Source organism: Anser anser, assembly GCF_964211835.1.
Source record: "Anser anser genome assembly, chromosome: 2".
Classification (NCBI taxonomy): domain Eukaryota; kingdom Metazoa; phylum Chordata; class Aves; order Anseriformes; family Anatidae; genus Anser; species Anser anser.
The window spans coordinates 49224165-49241659 of NC_139721.1; the positions used below are offsets into that span (position 1 = coordinate 49224165).

Sequence of the window (17495 nt, forward strand, 5' to 3'; positions counted from 1 at the left end):
ACACCATGATTCTCAAGTTTCAGTGAAGGGGCAACATGATGTTTGTGCTACAGATAAAGTCAGACTTCAGCATGCTTCAGAAAGTCTCATTTGGGAGTGGTTTGGACACACACAACGATGATGAGGACACCAGATCTCAGTAAAAACAGGGAATTAAAATTTAATTTTACAAAAGCAAGCGAGACGTGCTTCAATCACTTGGGATCTTAACTAGCTAAATTGCAGCGACTGTCAAAGCATGTGGCGATGTCAGAGACTTGATGTCTCAAGGTTCAACCTCTGAACGCATGTCCCTCCCACAGCAGGCAGACTAAGGCAAAGGAGGGCTTGGGTGGAGTAGCAGTGTGGTTAGGGAAGGTAATGTAAAGCAGCTGACTAAGCGTGCTGCTCTGCGCTGTTGTGCTGTTAGCAGGGTGGTGTTCATGGCCTCGGTTAAGTGCCTTTCCTAATTAGCACAGGAAGTTTAGGGAGGGGAAGCACTAGGTGAAGGTGAACATCTGAATTACATTCACTGCCTTGGAAAGCAGGAGGAGAAAGGAGGCAATTCATGATCACATAAAAAGGATGATGCGTGTTGACATGCATTGTCTGAGCAGTTTTAACAGCAACTGATAATCTACTTAGTGTGAAAAGAAAAAACTTGGCAAGTTTCCATAATGCTGCACAGCGTTATCAGAACTGTATGGAGCGGGTGACTGGAGGAACATTTAAGATCTATTTTTATGAGAGATGAAAAGTTGTATGTGTCTGTCCATAGGTTGTTCTCTTTGAGTTGCTTGTGTTTTAGTAGTAAAGAAGATGTAGGATATCACAGTAAAGCTAGAGCATAAATTGGCTGGCTATTATACTGCAGAAGGAAAGTGAAAGCCTCCCTGTTGCATATAGATAAGAATGTGTGGTTACGTTTTACATGACTAGATAGCCAGAGCGTGTTTTAGGTTGAGCTGTAACGTCAAACTTTTACCTGGCACCTTGGTGACACGCTGGGATTTGTCTGCAAGTATGTTGATGCAAGCTGTTTTTCCCCAGAGCACTGCCAATTTAAACTTTACCTCCATGAGAGCCATCTCAGGGGATGGGAGTTGTGCGGTGCTTCTGGCGTTGTTTCTGAGACTCGTGGTGGCAGTGGTGTTTGTCGTGGTAAGGGATCTGCCTGCTGTGTCTGGCTGCAGTTCTGAGTTCAGAACTGTGCCACCTAACTGGAGCTGCTGGCTTCAATTTGTGCCTGTTTTGGGGCTAGTTTGGAGTGCACGCAGACAAATATGCATCATCCTGCGTCCTTTTCAGAGCAGAAACATTACCTTCTTCATGCCACGCAAAGTGAAGGGAACAGAATTCTTTGACAGCACTTAATTCCGTCATTACACCATGTTAACCACACGGAAGCAAGTTGCTTATAGAATAGACTAGATAAATTTCTTTTGCCTAAAATCGTTATACCTTCCTGTAGTTTATTACATGTATAGAAAGAGGATCTGCAGCTGCATTTGGGTTGCACATAAGAGTACCTAACACTGTTTGCCTGTCAGTATAAATAAGACTTTCTTTCCTACCTCCATTTAGAAAACCTGAGCTACCATCTGCCTCTTTTTTTTTTTTTTGAGTGGTGTGTGTTTTGCAGGGAGGTGGACGTTGCTTTTTGTTGGTTTGTTGTTGTTGTTTTGGGGATGCAGGAATAAATCTGTTGGTTTAAAAACAAATACCAGTGTTGGGATATACAGATGTAGACAGGTGAAGCCAGTGCCATTAGATATGTTACCAAAGGTGCTGTTTGTAGCAGTTACAACCCGGTTTTCAACAGACTGTTTACCTTTTAAGCTTTCTAGGCAGGTGCTAGGTAATGAAATGAAAATGTCGAGGTTTAGTTATGACTTGTTATTGGCCATTTAAGTCTGGTTTTCTTAATATGGCTTGCATCCTACGGGAGTGGTCATAGTGCCTGAGAGAATGTGGGTGATGTGACTTCTTGTAGTTTTAGGCTGATTTGAGAGTATACTTCATGGGAGAGGATTTGACTAGTTAGGGGGAGTAGTACATTAAATAACTAGCTTGGAAGCATTCAAATAATTTCTTTCTTTAAGGGGGAATGTTTAAATCTGAACCAAAGTCGTGTTTTTTTAAAAAACAACAACAACAACAAACAAACAAACAACAAAACAAAAACAAACACCCTCCCACAGAAGTGTTCTGTAATACCTACCAATGTTTGTTATAACATCTATTTATTGCTGCTGTTTCCCTCTTACTGCTGTGTTTCTGTAGTCAGCTTTTCCTTTAGGGAAACCTTTCAAAGATGTTTGTGCTTGGCTCTTTATGAGCCAGGAGGTCTTTTGGTCAGGTTTACATGAAGAGCGAGCTGAACGTGCCTTTTTCATGCCCTGTGTCTCCTTCCCAGCAGGATTCCTGTAGTAGTTAATCTGCTAAAGGTAAAGCTTTGACAAGTGTTTTTCAGTGAACGATCTTTAAATGCATCTTATCTGTTCTACTGCAAATAAATTCTTGCAGATGTTTTTGTCACAGCTAAAATTAACTTTCTGAGTTGTTTCTAAAATTGACGTCTGGAAGGAAATTTCTGCACTCACGAACCTTTCCCTTAATCACAGGGAGTAGGCCAAGGTTAGTAGGCCTCAGGTCTTAGCTGCCTGTCATTTTTGCACGTGTCCTCACTTGTCCCCCACAAGCCTTCTTGGTGGCTTAAAACTGTTCTATTTCCTCAGTGTGTATGCGTTACGTGGAGGAATGAACTGAATATCACATCGGTTTTGGCTCTTACACTGATAGGAAGAAATGTGGGTGAATGCCTCAAACTGAATGCCAGCTTCCAAGTAGTTAAATTGAATGGAGATTAACTTCCATGAAAATGTAAATTTTAATATTTAAGGCAAGCAATCCTTATGTATACTTCAGCAAACCAGAAGTACGTGAGTGTTTTACATGCAGCAGGACTTAAAAATATATGCTCTGCTAACTCCATTCATTAAAGGATACACAGGAAAAATAAGTAAACGCTGCAAATGAAAGTAAGGCTGACTGCCTGGTGGACACTGTCCTCTCCTGGACATTTGTATCAAAGCAGCCACAGAAGTGTTTGATACCTAATAAAATTCAAAACAATCTGTTTCACCACGTTTTGCTATCAGTGGAAAGTTGGAATAGGGAATGAATGATACCATGTTGATCAGTTAAAATAAATCTTACTACCCACTCATGCTCTCTGCACGGGAGACTGAGTAAAACAAGTCCATGTTAGGCTGCTAGCAAGTAAGATGAAACATAGTTTAGTGCTTTAAGGAATTCAGGAATATCCTATTTTTTGATAGGATAGGGATTGTATTTTAAGGAACATTTTTTGTTTGTCTTTACTGAAAACTGAAGGGTCAACCTTGGTAACGGTGTTTTAGTAACAGATAAGTATGGAAGGTAACTTAGCAAATAGGGCTAATGAAACTGACAACTTAGCCTGAGTTAATTTTTTTTCTTTCCCCTTGGCAATGTTTCTGTTTATCAAAAAAGTGGGATGGAGGAGGCACCTACATCCTACACACTGCAAGTCTTAAAAGAAAAGAATAATGTATTGCTGTAGCTACTATGGGGGGAAACAGCACCTTCCTGGTTAGGAGGGTGCCAATTGTGAGGCAGAGTTGTCTAAACTTTGAGATTAAATAGTTTGTGCTGTTTGAGTGAGCTGTTAGGTAGTTCTTACCTACAGAGGATTTTCCTCACTGGTAATAGCTTCGTGATCCAAACACTGATTTTAGTGTTGCTGTGGACAAAAGGCATTGACCTATATTTCTGCCTTTCTCTGGGTGAATTGGGTTAATAGTTGAGGTGGTTGGTAGCAGTACAAAAACGGAACAAAATCATTACCCAATTTCAAGTAATGCTGAGAAATACAGGCTGTATGGCACAGCCTAAATGTTGGTCTTGAAAGTATGTTTCAGACCTGCTTCCGGATATGTCAGCCCCCTATAGAAAAGGTTGTTATGTGTTCAGTTCTTTAATGAAGCTTCTTTTTCTGTTCTTTTTTTTTTCTTTCTTTCTTTCTGAGGGTTGATTATAGTTGTAGGCAATAAATGCCATGGCCCGTCATTGTTGCTACACAGGTGACTAGCAAGAAGAAACCCCACTGTTTAACTCCCAGATCTGTTCAGACATAGTGAATGTACCTGCAGTGTCCTTCATGAAAATAAATTCTTTTCCATTGCTTTTATACAAAATGAAGAGAATGGTTCTGGTACTGATTTTGGAAAAATTCAGCTTTCTGGTCAGGTAAAACAGCGTATATGCTTCGAAGTAGGACTGTTGTTTCCCCTTTTGGTTTTAATTTTAAATGTATTATTTAATTATTTTTTTAAATAACTAAATGGAATTTTGTTTAAATGAGCTTATGGACATGAAAGTTTAAATGAGATTGGTATCTGTAATGAAAGCTTCCCAGCCCTTTTGTGCTTGCTAAGAGTGGTTTGGCTTTACAGTTTACTGGGTGATTTGGAAAACTCTTACTTTCAAAGAAGAGTATTTGGGTTTATCACTCATCATTAGTAATGGAAAACTTCTCTTACTGTTTCTCTTTCTTCCCCATTTCTTTCCACAGAACAAGCTTGCCATCTCCAATGTTTTCCAGAAATGACTTCAGTATTTGGAGTATTTTAAGAAAATGCATTGGAATGGTGGGTAATCAGAAAGCTGTGATAAAAGATCTGAAGTTACTCTTTCATTTGAGGCCTAAGTGAGAGGGGAGAGGGATTTTTTTATTTTTAATTTGTTTCTTGTTCTTTGTTTATTTTTAACTAGGGAAAATAAGAATTGCTTCATGTAATACTGCTTGAGTAAGAGCATTTTCTCTTTAATTTAAGCCTTAAAGTACTTTGTGGTAGCAGCTTGTTGTTTTTAACTTTCACAGAAACTTTAACTTTGCTGTTCTCCCTGCTCCCCTAGTATTTCAGTCTTCACACCTAGCAGTGTTACTGGCCAGACAGTGAACAGATCAGAGGTTAGCTGGCTGGCATGTGATCTGCTTCCAGCTAAGGGTGAATTGAGAAGAGTTGTTCTCCCCATTAGATCCTGCAGTGGGCTGAAAGTACTTACCGCTGATAAAGCTCAATCATCCTGTAACACTAGCCTACAGAAGGGCATGTGTGTGTTTAGTCACTGTTGCTTTTTCCTCCTCCCCTGCTCTAGTTAGAAACAGCACACAACACCAAGCAAGGAGAAGTGGAAGTGCTAGGGAATGCCTCTATCGGTAGCTCCAGGCCTCCCGAGTTGTGAAGCATCTGACGCTTGTCACAGTGGCTTTAGCAGAGAAGTGTTATATCCCTAAAATACAAAGAACAGATTGAAAGCCTGTCTTGCAAAAGATGTGTGTAAGAATTAAAAAAAAAAAAAAAAAAATCCACAAAGGTGCCAGATCTTGCTATTGTTGTTGAGAACAGTGCTGTTTACTACACATTGCCAGCGGTCATACTATGCTTTTAATTTGCTACTGCAGATAGCTTTAAACATTGCATCATTATGCATTCAGAGGGCATGCTTGTTTAAAAATGTGAAAGAGAATAAGCAGCATCAGCACTTCAGGACTTCTCTTAAATTGGTACTCCTGTTATAGAAATTCCCTTTTTCTTCTATTCTGAAAAATGCCTGTTTGTATTCCTGTACAGCGACATTTTGCTGTCTGTTCTAATCCCCAGCCTGCCCACCTGCCTCCAAAATAGATAATATGTTTAAGTAATTAGGTGGCCTATATCCTTCTTAAGAGTAATAAATAACTTAGTCTTTGAAAGGGCCTTTCATACTTCACTCCGTTGTTTTATCTTACTTTTCTTAATGTGTTTGTTAGTAGGAAGTTAGTGTATTTGATATTTGATTTTCTTTTTAAAGTAGCCTTACATGCCAACACAAGCTTACCGAGCTCACGAGGGATGTAGAGGGGTTTTTCCTTTTGGCATTAGCAGAGCCAGGTCACGTACGTTGCATTAGCACTAAGAGCATAATTTATTTTTGTAATAAGCCAGTTAGGTTTGGGTTACTGCAGGTCAGTGTATCTACTCATTTGATTTTTCACGCAAATTTCATTTGTGCATCAGGAGCTGTCCAAGATCACGATGCCAGTTATATTCAACGAGCCCCTGAGCTTCCTTCAGCGACTTACAGAGTACATGGAGCATACATACCTCATCCACAAAGCCAGCTCGCTTTCTAGCACAACGGAGCGAATGCAGGTACTTTGGTTGTGATATATTAAATGCATTTGGGCATTTTTCTTTGTAGATGGTCTCAGTATAGGAGGAACTGCTATAATGTGTCTCATGTCTGATGCTCTTACTTGTTAACTGGTTTTATTTATCTAGGAAAGTGTTTTGCTTTTCCTGAGGCTTGCCTTTTTTTTTTTTCAGCCCTTGTGATAAAAACTATTTATTCCCCTCCCTTGAAACTAGAAGCTTTCTGTGCTACTTCAGAAGAGGCATTCTGTAATACCATGACTGTTGATGTTTGATTAAAGACTAAAATCCTGGAGATGAACTTTGTGCTCATTCTTTTGAACAGTGTGTAGCTGCCTTTGCTGTGTCTGCTGTAGCCTCACAGTGGGAACGTACAGGGAAGCCCTTCAACCCTTTGCTTGGAGAGACGTATGAATTGATCAGGTAATGAACAGAAGATGCACTGAAGAACAGAGGGTGGTATTTGATGTACTAATGTTTGATTAGATTTGTCAGATGGCTCATAAGATGCTGCCTGTTCTCACAGCTGCTGGAGGTGTTTGCAATGGGCTGGTGTTCAGCCATGCACCCCTCAGGGAAATTTCAACCCCTGCTGAACTTTTCAGCTCAGAGGAGGCTATACAATTTGTCAGTCCGAAAAACAAGCTTCTTTTTTTTTTTTTTAATACAAAAATGACTTTTCAGAAGCCTTATCAATGAAAAGATGCATGAGACATTAGAAGTATCATATTCATTATATGAGTGTCCTGAATACAAATAGGCTATGCTAATATGGTAGTGTGCAGCTGCACTGAGGGCAAACTCTTCTCTAAAACAAGTGAGTATCTGGTCTATAACTAAGCAAAAGTTTAAGGAAGAGGTCACTATCAAAAGTAAACACATTGACTGGTCAGATTTGGTCATTATTGCTACATTTAACACGATGTCCTCGGTTATTTAGAATGAGGATATTTTATGTATGAGTTGAGCCGTTTTTTGTCTTACCTTAGGGTTTTATCTAAGTCTTGCACTGAGTACAGCAACTGTGTGTGGGTCCAACTATCTATTTCACCACAGGGAAAATAACTTCACTGTACCAGATACCTTAGATACATGCTTTCAGTCCTCTTTATTTTGTATCTTCAGAATACTGATTTTTAGAACCTTTATTTTGCAGAGATGATCTTGGATTTAGGCTTCTCTCAGAGCAAGTTAGCCATCATCCACCAATCAGCGCTTTCTATGCTGAAGGTTTAAATAATGATTTTGTGTTTCATGGATCAATTTATCCTAAACTCAAATTCTGGGGCAAGAGCGTGGAAGCGGAACCAAAAGGCACAATGACTTTGGAGCTCCTTGAGTAAGTTGATAAGTAAAAATTGCGTAGGTACATGGCCACATTTGTGATGATTAGTGCACGTTAGAGTCTCATGGCTTAGGAATGAGCATGTTTAACGCCCACATCCTAATGTTTGATGGCAGATTGCTTTGTGGGGTGGAGGGAATGAGAAGATGAAAGGAACTGCTATCACTTGCCTTAATGAACTGTGTAATAATAGTAGTAATAGTTAGTGCTTATGTCTGTTCTGCAAATGCCTGGGCATCCAGTCCTACCACGACTAGCACACTTGAGTCCTGTTGGCTTTCCTAATGTCATTCAGTGTCTACACTGAAGTTGCTGTTTAAAGGAATTGATAAAACCAGTAGAGATAGGTTAATAAAACTCTTAGTTTGCCGGGCTTATTGCTATGTCTGTTTCAAGACTTGATGCCATTTATAGAAGATGGTTTGTTGCAGCAGTGACATTCCATACAAAGATGCAATAACTTATTTTTATATCCCACAGACACAATGAAGCCTACACATGGACAAATCCTACTTGCTGTGTGCATAACATCATTGTGGGCAAACTTTGGATTGAGCAGTACGGAAATGTGGAAATAACTAACCACAAGTAAGTTAAGAATGTGAGTGCTTTCACTTGCTGGGAGTTTAAAAAGGAGAAATATTTGGAAGTAATTAGTGCCCTCTTGTTCTGTCTGCAGAACTGGCGAGAAGTGTGTACTAAGCTTCAAGCCCTGTGGCCTCTTTGGGAAGGAGTTGCACAAAGTTGAAGGATACATTCAGGACAAAAGGTAACAGTTTCGATCCTAATAGGAAACAAGTTGCTGCCCTTTGTTTCTAACGGGAGCTGTAGGCCTGAGTGCCCTTGACATAGTTGTGCCAAGGGCATAAACCTGAAACAGCAGGTTGTGAATTGTGTAACACGAAGTGTGCAGTTTAAAAGAATTGCCCTCAAAAGTTCTTTTTTTCATCTATTTTTGTCTGAAATGATGAAATAAATCTCTTTAAGCTCCTTTGTAAGCTTGGTCTTTCTTGACAGCAAAAAGAAACTTTGTGCGCTGTATGGGAAGTGGACGGAGTGTCTGTACAGTGTTGACCCAGCTACTTTCGAAGCTTACAAAAAAAATGACAAGAAAAATGCAGAAGAGAAGAAAAGCAGTAAACAGGTACTAGTCACGTATAAAGGTGGTAGCTCAGAGGCGTGATAGGACAGCTAAATATTTTAGTAGCGTTTAAGAGCATTAAGATTACTTTTCACTTGCTCTGTCTTTCTTAGTGGGATACAAAACCAGACTGGATGAGTATCGGTATTAAGGGATAAAACGCTTGTGCTGTCACGGATTTGTATTAAAGCTTCCCAAATACTGGAGTTTTCTAGCTGCTGGCTGGTTCAATACCTGCCCCTTCCTCCCAAGACAAATGGAAGTATTGCATATTTCTTAGTTGGACTGTGGTTCTGATAATGTATGATAACATTTGTATTTTAGTAGAAGAACTTGAACTTCTAGAGGCAGAATAGGCTAGCTTCTCATCTTGATAGGAGATGCTGTTTTTCAGCTTTTCCATTGAATTGTTTTTTATTACATTGCCCCAGCCATAGAATCATTTAATTTTCCCCCCACACAATTGCATTTTTTTTTTTTATTCTGGAAGAAAAATAGAAATGTTATTAATTGTTTCAGATTTCTGGCACCTTTTTGTTTAAGGTGAATGGTGGTTTTCCCATGCAGCTTGATGAAGAACAATCATTCACAATTACTTATAATAGGAATTGTTCCCCTTTGGTGACTATAGCCACATTCTTGTTTTGGTGTTGGTCATTTTAATATAAAAACAAGGGAGATAACTTTTAAAAGCGGTTGTTCCTGTGCAGGTTTGGACTGTTGCTGTATCTGAGATTGCTCCAGTGCCTGTCATCAGGAGAGTACTAAGGCACTGGGGATTACTGCTTCTCCTTGAGTCTGGCCTGGTGAGCTCTAGGGAGAAAGGAGCAAAGAAAAACATACCCTGTGTCTTTGTTCAGCTACCACTGAACAACAAAGCTTAAGATGACCCTTGCTTTTCACTTCAAAATGAAGCACGCTGTTGTATAAACCTCAAGCTACGTGTTGCTCTGACACCAGTAAAGCATGTGTTTCCTATTCGTTTAACAGAACTAGTTCTATGAAGAAAACTGAAAGCTTTGTAGTGCACACTATCAATCAGCTTAGTCTTTGTTGAATATGTAATCCCGCTGCCCCCTTGTGTTCGAGAAGCTGATATTGCATATAGTTTTTGACCTTTTAGGTGACACAAGTATCAAGTATAATGTCTGGATGTGGTTTGTCCCTTCAAGGTAATAAAGCTGTTATTCAGGCACAAAGGTACATTGCCTTTCAAATTCCTTTTAATTAGAATTTTCAGGTTTTTTTTAGTTGTTTTCCAGCAATTCCTTCTTGCTGCATTTTTGCTAATGTAGGATTTTTTCTGTCTCCCTTTAGGGGACCTGCTGGGATGCAAGTCCTTTTTCAAAATGCCCCACGTTTTCCATCCAAATCTCTGATTTTTATAGGGATGAAGCTACTGGAAATATAATTTTGCAGGGTGCTGCATAAGTCTTCATGTATACAAAGGTGGTATTTTACCAACATTGGGATAAGAGTAGACCCTTGAGTTACGCCAAGATAATTCAGCTCTGAATGAACTAGAGCATTGTTTTTTAAATCAAGGTGAAACATTTTGTGCAGAATTTTCAGTCCTAATATGTGGAAGGAAACACTGTAAGGCACTGCCCTCATGCATGCCTGGTTACAGACACTAGAGGTCTTGCTTTGGCAAGTTTGTTACTACCCTTCTAGTAGTATAGCTTATGAAAGAGACATTGAGCAGTGATGAGTATAAAATAGGCAATGTTGTGGCAAGAGCACTTGGAAAATCCTTTTTTTCGCCCTAATTCCTTGTAATTCTTGTGGCATCTTTAAGATCATGTATCAAACCAGGCTCAAATTGTAGCATGCCTTCTAGTTTTTTCTATAGAAGTTGGTTTGGAGTTTGACAGTCTGTTACTGAAGTGTCCTTGTTTTGTTATATGAGTAGTTTTCTGATCTGTTTTGCCTCAGACTCCTAATTTCTGGAAGACTGACTCAGCTCAGAGGACAGTTGAGTCCATTCTGGGTAGTGGATTTTTGTACTAAAACATCAGTCGGTATTATCTGATGCAACCATCAGAGAGCAAAGCTTAATAGCAGCAGGATTAAAGCTGTTGGCTTTAGCCAGGGTTTTTAGAGCATTAGTTGCCTTTAAGTTCAGCTCTGCTCTCCTGTGGTCTCTGAAATGTGCTGCTGCGTTTAGCTGTGATAGCGACACCAAATTTTTTTGAGAGGGTCTTGCTGGTTGTCTAGCTGGCTTTAGTTCAGTTCTGTAACATAATCTTGTGTGGCTGAATTAATGTCATCAGGTACAGAAGTGCTTGTGTTTTATTAAATGGGACGTTTTCTTGTAGAAAAATTGACCTTCCTTAATATTGATCATCTGGATTTTATCTATGTGGCCAGCAGGGTGAGGGAGGTAATTCTTCCCCTCTGCTCTGCTCTCATGAGACCCCACCTGGAGCCCTGCGTTCAGCTAACTAAAAAGGCCTAAACTAAAAAAGGATAGATTTAGATTAGATATAAGGAAGAAATTCTTCACTCAGAGGGTGGTGAGGCCCTGGCACAGGCTGCCCAGAGAAGCTGTGGATGCCCCATCCCTGGAGGTGCTCAAGGCCAGGCTGGATGGGGCTTTGGGCAGCCTGGTCTGGTGGGAGGTGTCCCTGCCCATGGCAGGGGGTTGGAACTGGGTGGTCTTTAAGGTCACCTCCAAACCAAACCATTCTATGATGATAAAAATAGTAAAATATTTCTCTTTTCTTTATGTGCTACTTTTAGGTGGGCAATACTGAGGAACCCGATGAGATGCCGTTGCCAGATTCTGAGAGTGTGTATGTTATTCCTGGAAGTATTTTGTTATGGAAGATAACTCCAAGACCTCCAAATTCAGCACAGGTCAGCCGTGCTTCTGTTCATTGAAAAGTGCATGCTATCCTGTTGTCCTGCCTGGTCAACACAAAGCAAATTAATTTGTCCTCTTTTTCATTAGTGGGTGTGGGTTTGCCTGGTCACAGCAACAAACTTTCCCACTACAGTTGTAATTGTAATGTGGGGTTGGAGGGGTAACCACCACAGGCATGACTCTAGTTAGGTCGGTTTCTCTGCAAAATGGAGTGCTTCATGCAGCCAGAGGTACGGGCAACTTCCCCACTTCTTCTCTCCACTCTGTTCCCCCCCCCGACTGAGGCACATACCTCAGTGGTGTGTGAAGGGTTGTGGAGCTGGAGAGCCAGTGGGCAGGGAATGAGGGTATGTGTGCAACTGCAGGAGGAAAAAAAAAAGGATTGGAACAAGAAAAGCTGCCCTCAGTAGGTTAGTCAAGGGGGAAGTCTCTTTACAGAGCTGGGGAAAATACCAGTAGGACTGGAAAAAGAAGATAAGAGAGAATTAGTGCCCTGAGTAATTGGATGCTGTCCTGGTTAAACAGAACCACCAAGGATCAGCTGCACTCTTCCTGACAGTGCAGTTCTGCTGGTGTCTTGTGTATTCCTATCCTGCGTGATTAAATAATATAAAAGCATCTGGATGTTTGTTTTTAGACAGCTGCTTTTCGTGTATTAAGGATAGCAGCTAGAGGCTTTGTAAGGAAGTCACCTTTCATCCGTGTCTCTGTATTTCAGATGTACAACTTCACTAGCTTTGCCATGGCTTTGAATGAGTTGGACAAAGAAATGGAGAGCGTCATTCCCAAAACTGACTGCCGGCTACGACCAGATATCAGAGCCATGGAAAATGGAGAAATAGGTACGTTTTTATTTCTCGTTAAAACTGAAGGACTGGAGGGGAAAAAAAAAAAGGAAACAAATTCCGCTTTTCAACTGTTAGATGAACTGTTAGAATAAGTAGTTACCCATAAAGATACGTTCCCCCCACGCTACAAGACAGTAACTCTTTAACTGGTACGCCTCTAGTGGGAAAGGTATGCTGCCCACCTGTACCGGGTCAGGTGCTGATTTTGTTCCTAGCAGCCTAACGTTATGGTGCCGCGTTTTGCATTGGTGCCCAAAGCAGCACTGATGACGCACCGTTGTTTTAGCTGCTGCTGAACACTTGTGCAGTGTCAAGGCCACCTCTGTGTCTCACTGCGCCCTGCCCCACAGCAAGTGGGCTGGGATGGGCGCAGTTAGGAGGGGGACGCGGTGGGACAGCTGACCCCAGCTGGTCAGAGGTTTTCCATGCTGTTAACACCATGCTCAGCAACAAAACTTCGACAGGGAGGATGTTTTCCCAAAGCAGCTGTTGCCTGGAGACTGGCAGGGCATAGGTCTGCTGCTGGGAGGTGGTGAGTGATTGCCTTTGCATCATTTTTTCCTCTTTTTTTTCCCCTTCACTTATTAAACTGTCTTTAATCTTGACCCATGAGTTTTCTTGCTTTTGCTCTTTGATTCTCTCCCCCGTCCCTCTGGGGTGGATTGGAGTGAATGAGTGGCTTAGCTCCTGGCCAGGAACACGCCGCACCACCTACTTGGGTGTGTTCTTACATATAAGCAGGACTCTTAAACTTCACGTTATGCTTTTTATTTAATTTTAGACCTTCGTTGTGCTCTGTAGTCAAGCCCTATAATTGGAGACTAGTCTGAAAGTCTCAGAGCATCAAAAGTATTTGTGAACTTCTCAGTTTCTGTTTTCATCAGCCAGTGCAAAAGGAATATTTTGATGTGCCAATTCTGACTAATGCGGTCGAAAGTATTTAAGTTGAAACTGCAACGTCAAACGTACTTGATGCAAAATCATTCTTCGCTGGGAATTGAACACTTTTGTTGTCCTAGAATAGTGAATTAGAAGTGCATTATGAGACTTCCAACGAGTAGAAATTGTGTGCTTTTTAGAAACCTCATAGAGATTGTTACTGTAATGTCATGGAGTGAAATGTGTCTTTTAGTCTTCTGACATGCAACTTGGTGTTAAATACTTGATTATGGTGTGGAACAACCTCCCCCAGCCGTTTTTTGCCCCCTTCTCTTTGTCATTTTACTTATAAAGCAGGGTGGCCACATTTGTAGGCTGAAAGCATGGGAGCTTTTGATTTATTTTTTTTTCTTTTCTGGCTTGTTAAGTGATTTGGGTAAGTCATGAAACCTCTGATTCAGTTTCACCTACGTAATAGTACGATGATTGTGACTACTTCTGATAAATAGTCTGAGATTTAGGTACGAAAAACAATGAAACAGGCATGCTACAGTGTGATTGTACTCAGGAGTTTTTTTCTCAGAAGCTGATAACAACTTCTTTGAGGCTTATAGAAAAGGAGATCAGTGAATTCCTACGAGCAGTCTCTTCTGTCTGCTGGATTGTTTTGTGGCCAGCAAGAAGGACATTCCTGGTTCACAGCACCGCCAATAACTTGTGTGTCTAAACTTGAAGTGCAGTACCTGTGCCTTTGGCAAGAGGCCATGTTCCTACACTATACTAACAGCGTAACGTTGATCTAGCAGATAGACTGGGAACATGCAGTTAGTCTTCCAAAAGTAATTCTCTCAATTACTTCTTTTTGAGCTGTTTGTGAAATGCTTTTTCAGGATTCAAGGATGAAAGAGATTGTGCCTTTCATTTAATCTGCTTCTTAGTCTGACTTCTGACTTATTCCTGAGATGTTCTGAAGGAAAAACAAGATTGTCCTTTTGGCCAAATGGAAGCTTCTTTAGGACCATGACCCATGCTACCTTAGTGCATTAACAACAACAACAAAAAAAAAGGCATGTTGCAAAGATTATTCTTCATGGTTTGGAAGTGAATATTCCAAACCCTTATTGACCAGAAACTAAGCACCAGTAACAGCTTACCCAAAACTCCGGCAGGTGGCCAGACTGGCAATAAATCCAGCATCATGTTGTACTTTATCAGTTTCCCTACTGAAATAAATTGCAGATATGCTGCCTACTCTAGCTCACGTTTGCTGTCACGGAAACGTTTTCATGGTCCTCAGGCCATGAATAAATGTGTATTTAGTGGTCACGAGACCGCTAATGTCAGTGGCTGATCTTGCGCCACAGCTGGCCTGGCTCTGCTCTCGAGCTAGAACAGGAGCACTACTGTGTTATGTAGATGATTTTTAAGTGGACGACTTTTCTACTTCCCTTGTTAATTTGCTCTGTCAGATGGAGTGATGACTGTCTCTTATATGTAAATTTTTATATACACATGTATGTACTTGAGGCCTTGTGAATAATTACTTACCTGTGTATTTTTATTCCTTCAAGATCTAGCTAGTGAAGAAAAGAAGAGGCTAGAAGAAAAGCAAAGGACTGCCCGCAAAAATCGTTCAAAGTCAGAGGAAGACTGGAAGACAAGGTTAGTGTGCCCGCGTTGCTACACGTGGAGTTAGTTGTATAAAGGTTTTGAACACTCGGGTTAACTGCCAGTCCATGCCAGCAATGTGCAGAGTTGTGTCAGTGTGAAAAAAGCACCTGGCTTGGTGGTGCTGCTGCCGTATTTGCAGACTTGGTCTGTGCAGGCTGCAGCGCTTCCAGAGGGGTGCGTCAGGCTTGTCTCCAGTCCTTCCCGCTCGCTGCTCGCTCACCTACGTTTTCATGCAGTTGTCTTTTCTGGGCATCTCTTGGTTCTGGCCTGGCAAAGACGTTGCCTCTGATAGCTGCTTGTAAGGACTGCTGGTGATTAACTTATAATCACCTCAAATCTGGGTGCTTGGCCAAAGGGAGGAAGAAATGATTCCTCCAGTGAACTTGACAGCTTATTGACTGCTGTCACTTCTCAGATCAGGTGCTGTGTGTTGGCAGTATTGCATTCCTGCCATAGTCAGCTGTTTTCAAAGTGGTGAAATGGCTTTCTCACCTCCCTCTCCGAGTCATTTCCTCCTTTCTGAGAGCGTGACCAACTGCAAAAAAAATTAGAACTGAGGGAAAATTTAGCTTACAGGGCATCTGCCGAGATATTTTTTTAAAATAAGGTGAGGGAAGTCAGTTGGGAGCTCTTAGGCACAACAAGCTGAACAGAAATCTTGAAAACATGACCATATAAATCTAGTTTGACCAGAGTCTATTAAATTTATAGCAATAGGTTGGTCATCCCTTCACAGGGAAAAAAAAAGGAAAAGAAACAGTAGGGCTAAACTCTAAAAGTAAGCAAGCTTCATCTCTTCTTTACGAATTAGCTATTAATACATTCAGACACTATGGATTAAATGTCTTTAAAATGTCTATTTGTAACTGTAAATCACTTTTTTTCTTTTCTCCAAATGAAGTCACCCATCATCCCAGAGTCCCAGGTTTGGTTATGTCTGAACTGTCTTTTTCTTATGTCTGCTGTCTTGAAGTGTTTGGGTTTGTTTGCCCTGAAAATGGTGCAAAATAACATCTTTGTAATGCTTTCGAGTAAATGCTGGACAGCCTTGCACCTCCCTCTTCCTTTCCTGAATTCAGAGGCTTTATAAGCTTTGGTTCTAGCTCCTGCCAAATGTTTTCAAAGCAAGGGATAACTACACTGGGTTATTTCAGGTGTCTGAAGTACCTTAAGGTATAGCTCAAAGCACCTGGACTTTGAGTATCAGGAATAGGGGAATTTTCAGAGCACAATTCAGCGCAATAGTTTTACAGGGTCTCTAATTAGTGCAGAAACCATTCACGAGGTTCTTCAGCTGCTGTAGTGCACGTGGCAGTGCATGAACTTTAGACCTGCTCACCACTTGCCTGGTATCCTTTAAGAACTCTTTGGTTTCCAGGTTTTTGTTTTTTCCCCTAGTATTTGATCTCCTCAGTAGGAGAGCCAAGTATGGCTGCTTCCAGAGGATGAACATAAATTATGTAGGAACAGCTCCTTTCCATTTCAATGTAAAGGGCTGTGCTTGGGGGGAAAAAGCCATAGTGGGAAGGGAAGCTCTCCTACCTGTTCCCAGCGGGTCAGCTGTAGGTCTTCATCTGCAGCGTGATGTAAATTGATGTAAACTGCTGCAATCTCCAGGCCACAGAAAGGTCCATTACTTAGCTTCTCTAGTAGATTCTTCCCTCCTAAGAGACTTCTCCAAAGTGCTTAGTGACTGTTTATTTTGAATCCACTTCAGAAGGGGAGCCTTGGTGTTTCTGAAGAAGTGACGTGTGCTGAGCAGCAGTCTGAACTCTCGAATAAAGACTGGTTCAGTTTTGAAGCAGAGCGGTGCTTGTTGCTGGTGATTCAGATCCCGCTCCTTCCCCTATCACTTAGCTGCCTGATCGCTTTGGGTCCCCCTGTCCTTGCCCTGTGCCAGTAGCAGCAGCACTGGAGGACACTCCGCGGTCCTGATCTGTTCCAGTGCTGAAGACACAGCAGTGAGGTACCGAGGGTAAAAGCTCCTTCCTCTGAGGGATGAAGGCTACTGTGCTTATGGCCCTGCGTCTCCTCGGCTCGTGCTCATGAGCCGCTACTACCCGCGTGCTAGGCGCACACAGGCGCACGCACACCCGTTCCTTCAGAACAGCTGATGCATCCTGCGTGGAGGTGATGTGCTCGTGAGCCACGTACAAGTTTAACAGTGACTTCTGTTGGCTCCTTCATTCAGTCGGGGCAGAACCACCGCTGAAGCACTGAGCAGTTCGGTTTACTGCTGCGAAGGCAGCACAGGGCCTTACTTCTGATACGCATCCCAACACCCCTGGGCCCAGCCAGCCTTGCCTACAAGCTGCTCCGCTCCGTGGTGTGGCACTGTAGGACTGGCTGCCTTCAGGCTTTTGATATTTAAAGTTGGTTTCTCATAACTGGTTCTAACGTGCTTTAATTTCTGCTCAGGACCCAATGGTATCCTGGAAGGGCAGAGCTGAGTTAAAGTGGGCTGCCAGGCACACGCATGATTTAAGCAAGTGCGCTCACTGCAGCGAGGCGTATAAAGCAAGAACTG

At 41.6% G+C, this 17495-nt stretch overlaps 1 protein-coding gene across 13 annotated transcripts in view; it reads left to right on the forward strand.

Annotated features, from left to right (window-relative positions):
* The window catches only part of OSBPL1A (oxysterol binding protein like 1A), a 77949-nt gene that overhangs the window by 58189 nt on the left and 2265 nt on the right, over positions 1-17495 (forward strand). For all 13 annotated transcript variants that reach the window (XM_083823034.1, XM_083823033.1, XM_083823038.1 and 10 more), the window contains 10 exons: positions 4595-4670; positions 6084-6218; positions 6544-6641; positions 7375-7557; positions 8044-8151; positions 8243-8332; positions 8581-8707; positions 11447-11563; positions 12289-12412; positions 14869-14959. In XM_083823034.1, coding sequence (XP_083679160.1) covers positions 4595-4670; positions 6084-6218; positions 6544-6641; positions 7375-7557; positions 8044-8151; positions 8243-8332; positions 8581-8707; positions 11447-11563; positions 12289-12412; positions 14869-14959 — 1149 coding nt within the window. The remainder of the gene's footprint in view (positions 1-4594; positions 4671-6083; positions 6219-6543; positions 6642-7374; positions 7558-8043; positions 8152-8242; positions 8333-8580; positions 8708-11446; positions 11564-12288; positions 12413-14868; positions 14960-17495) is intronic.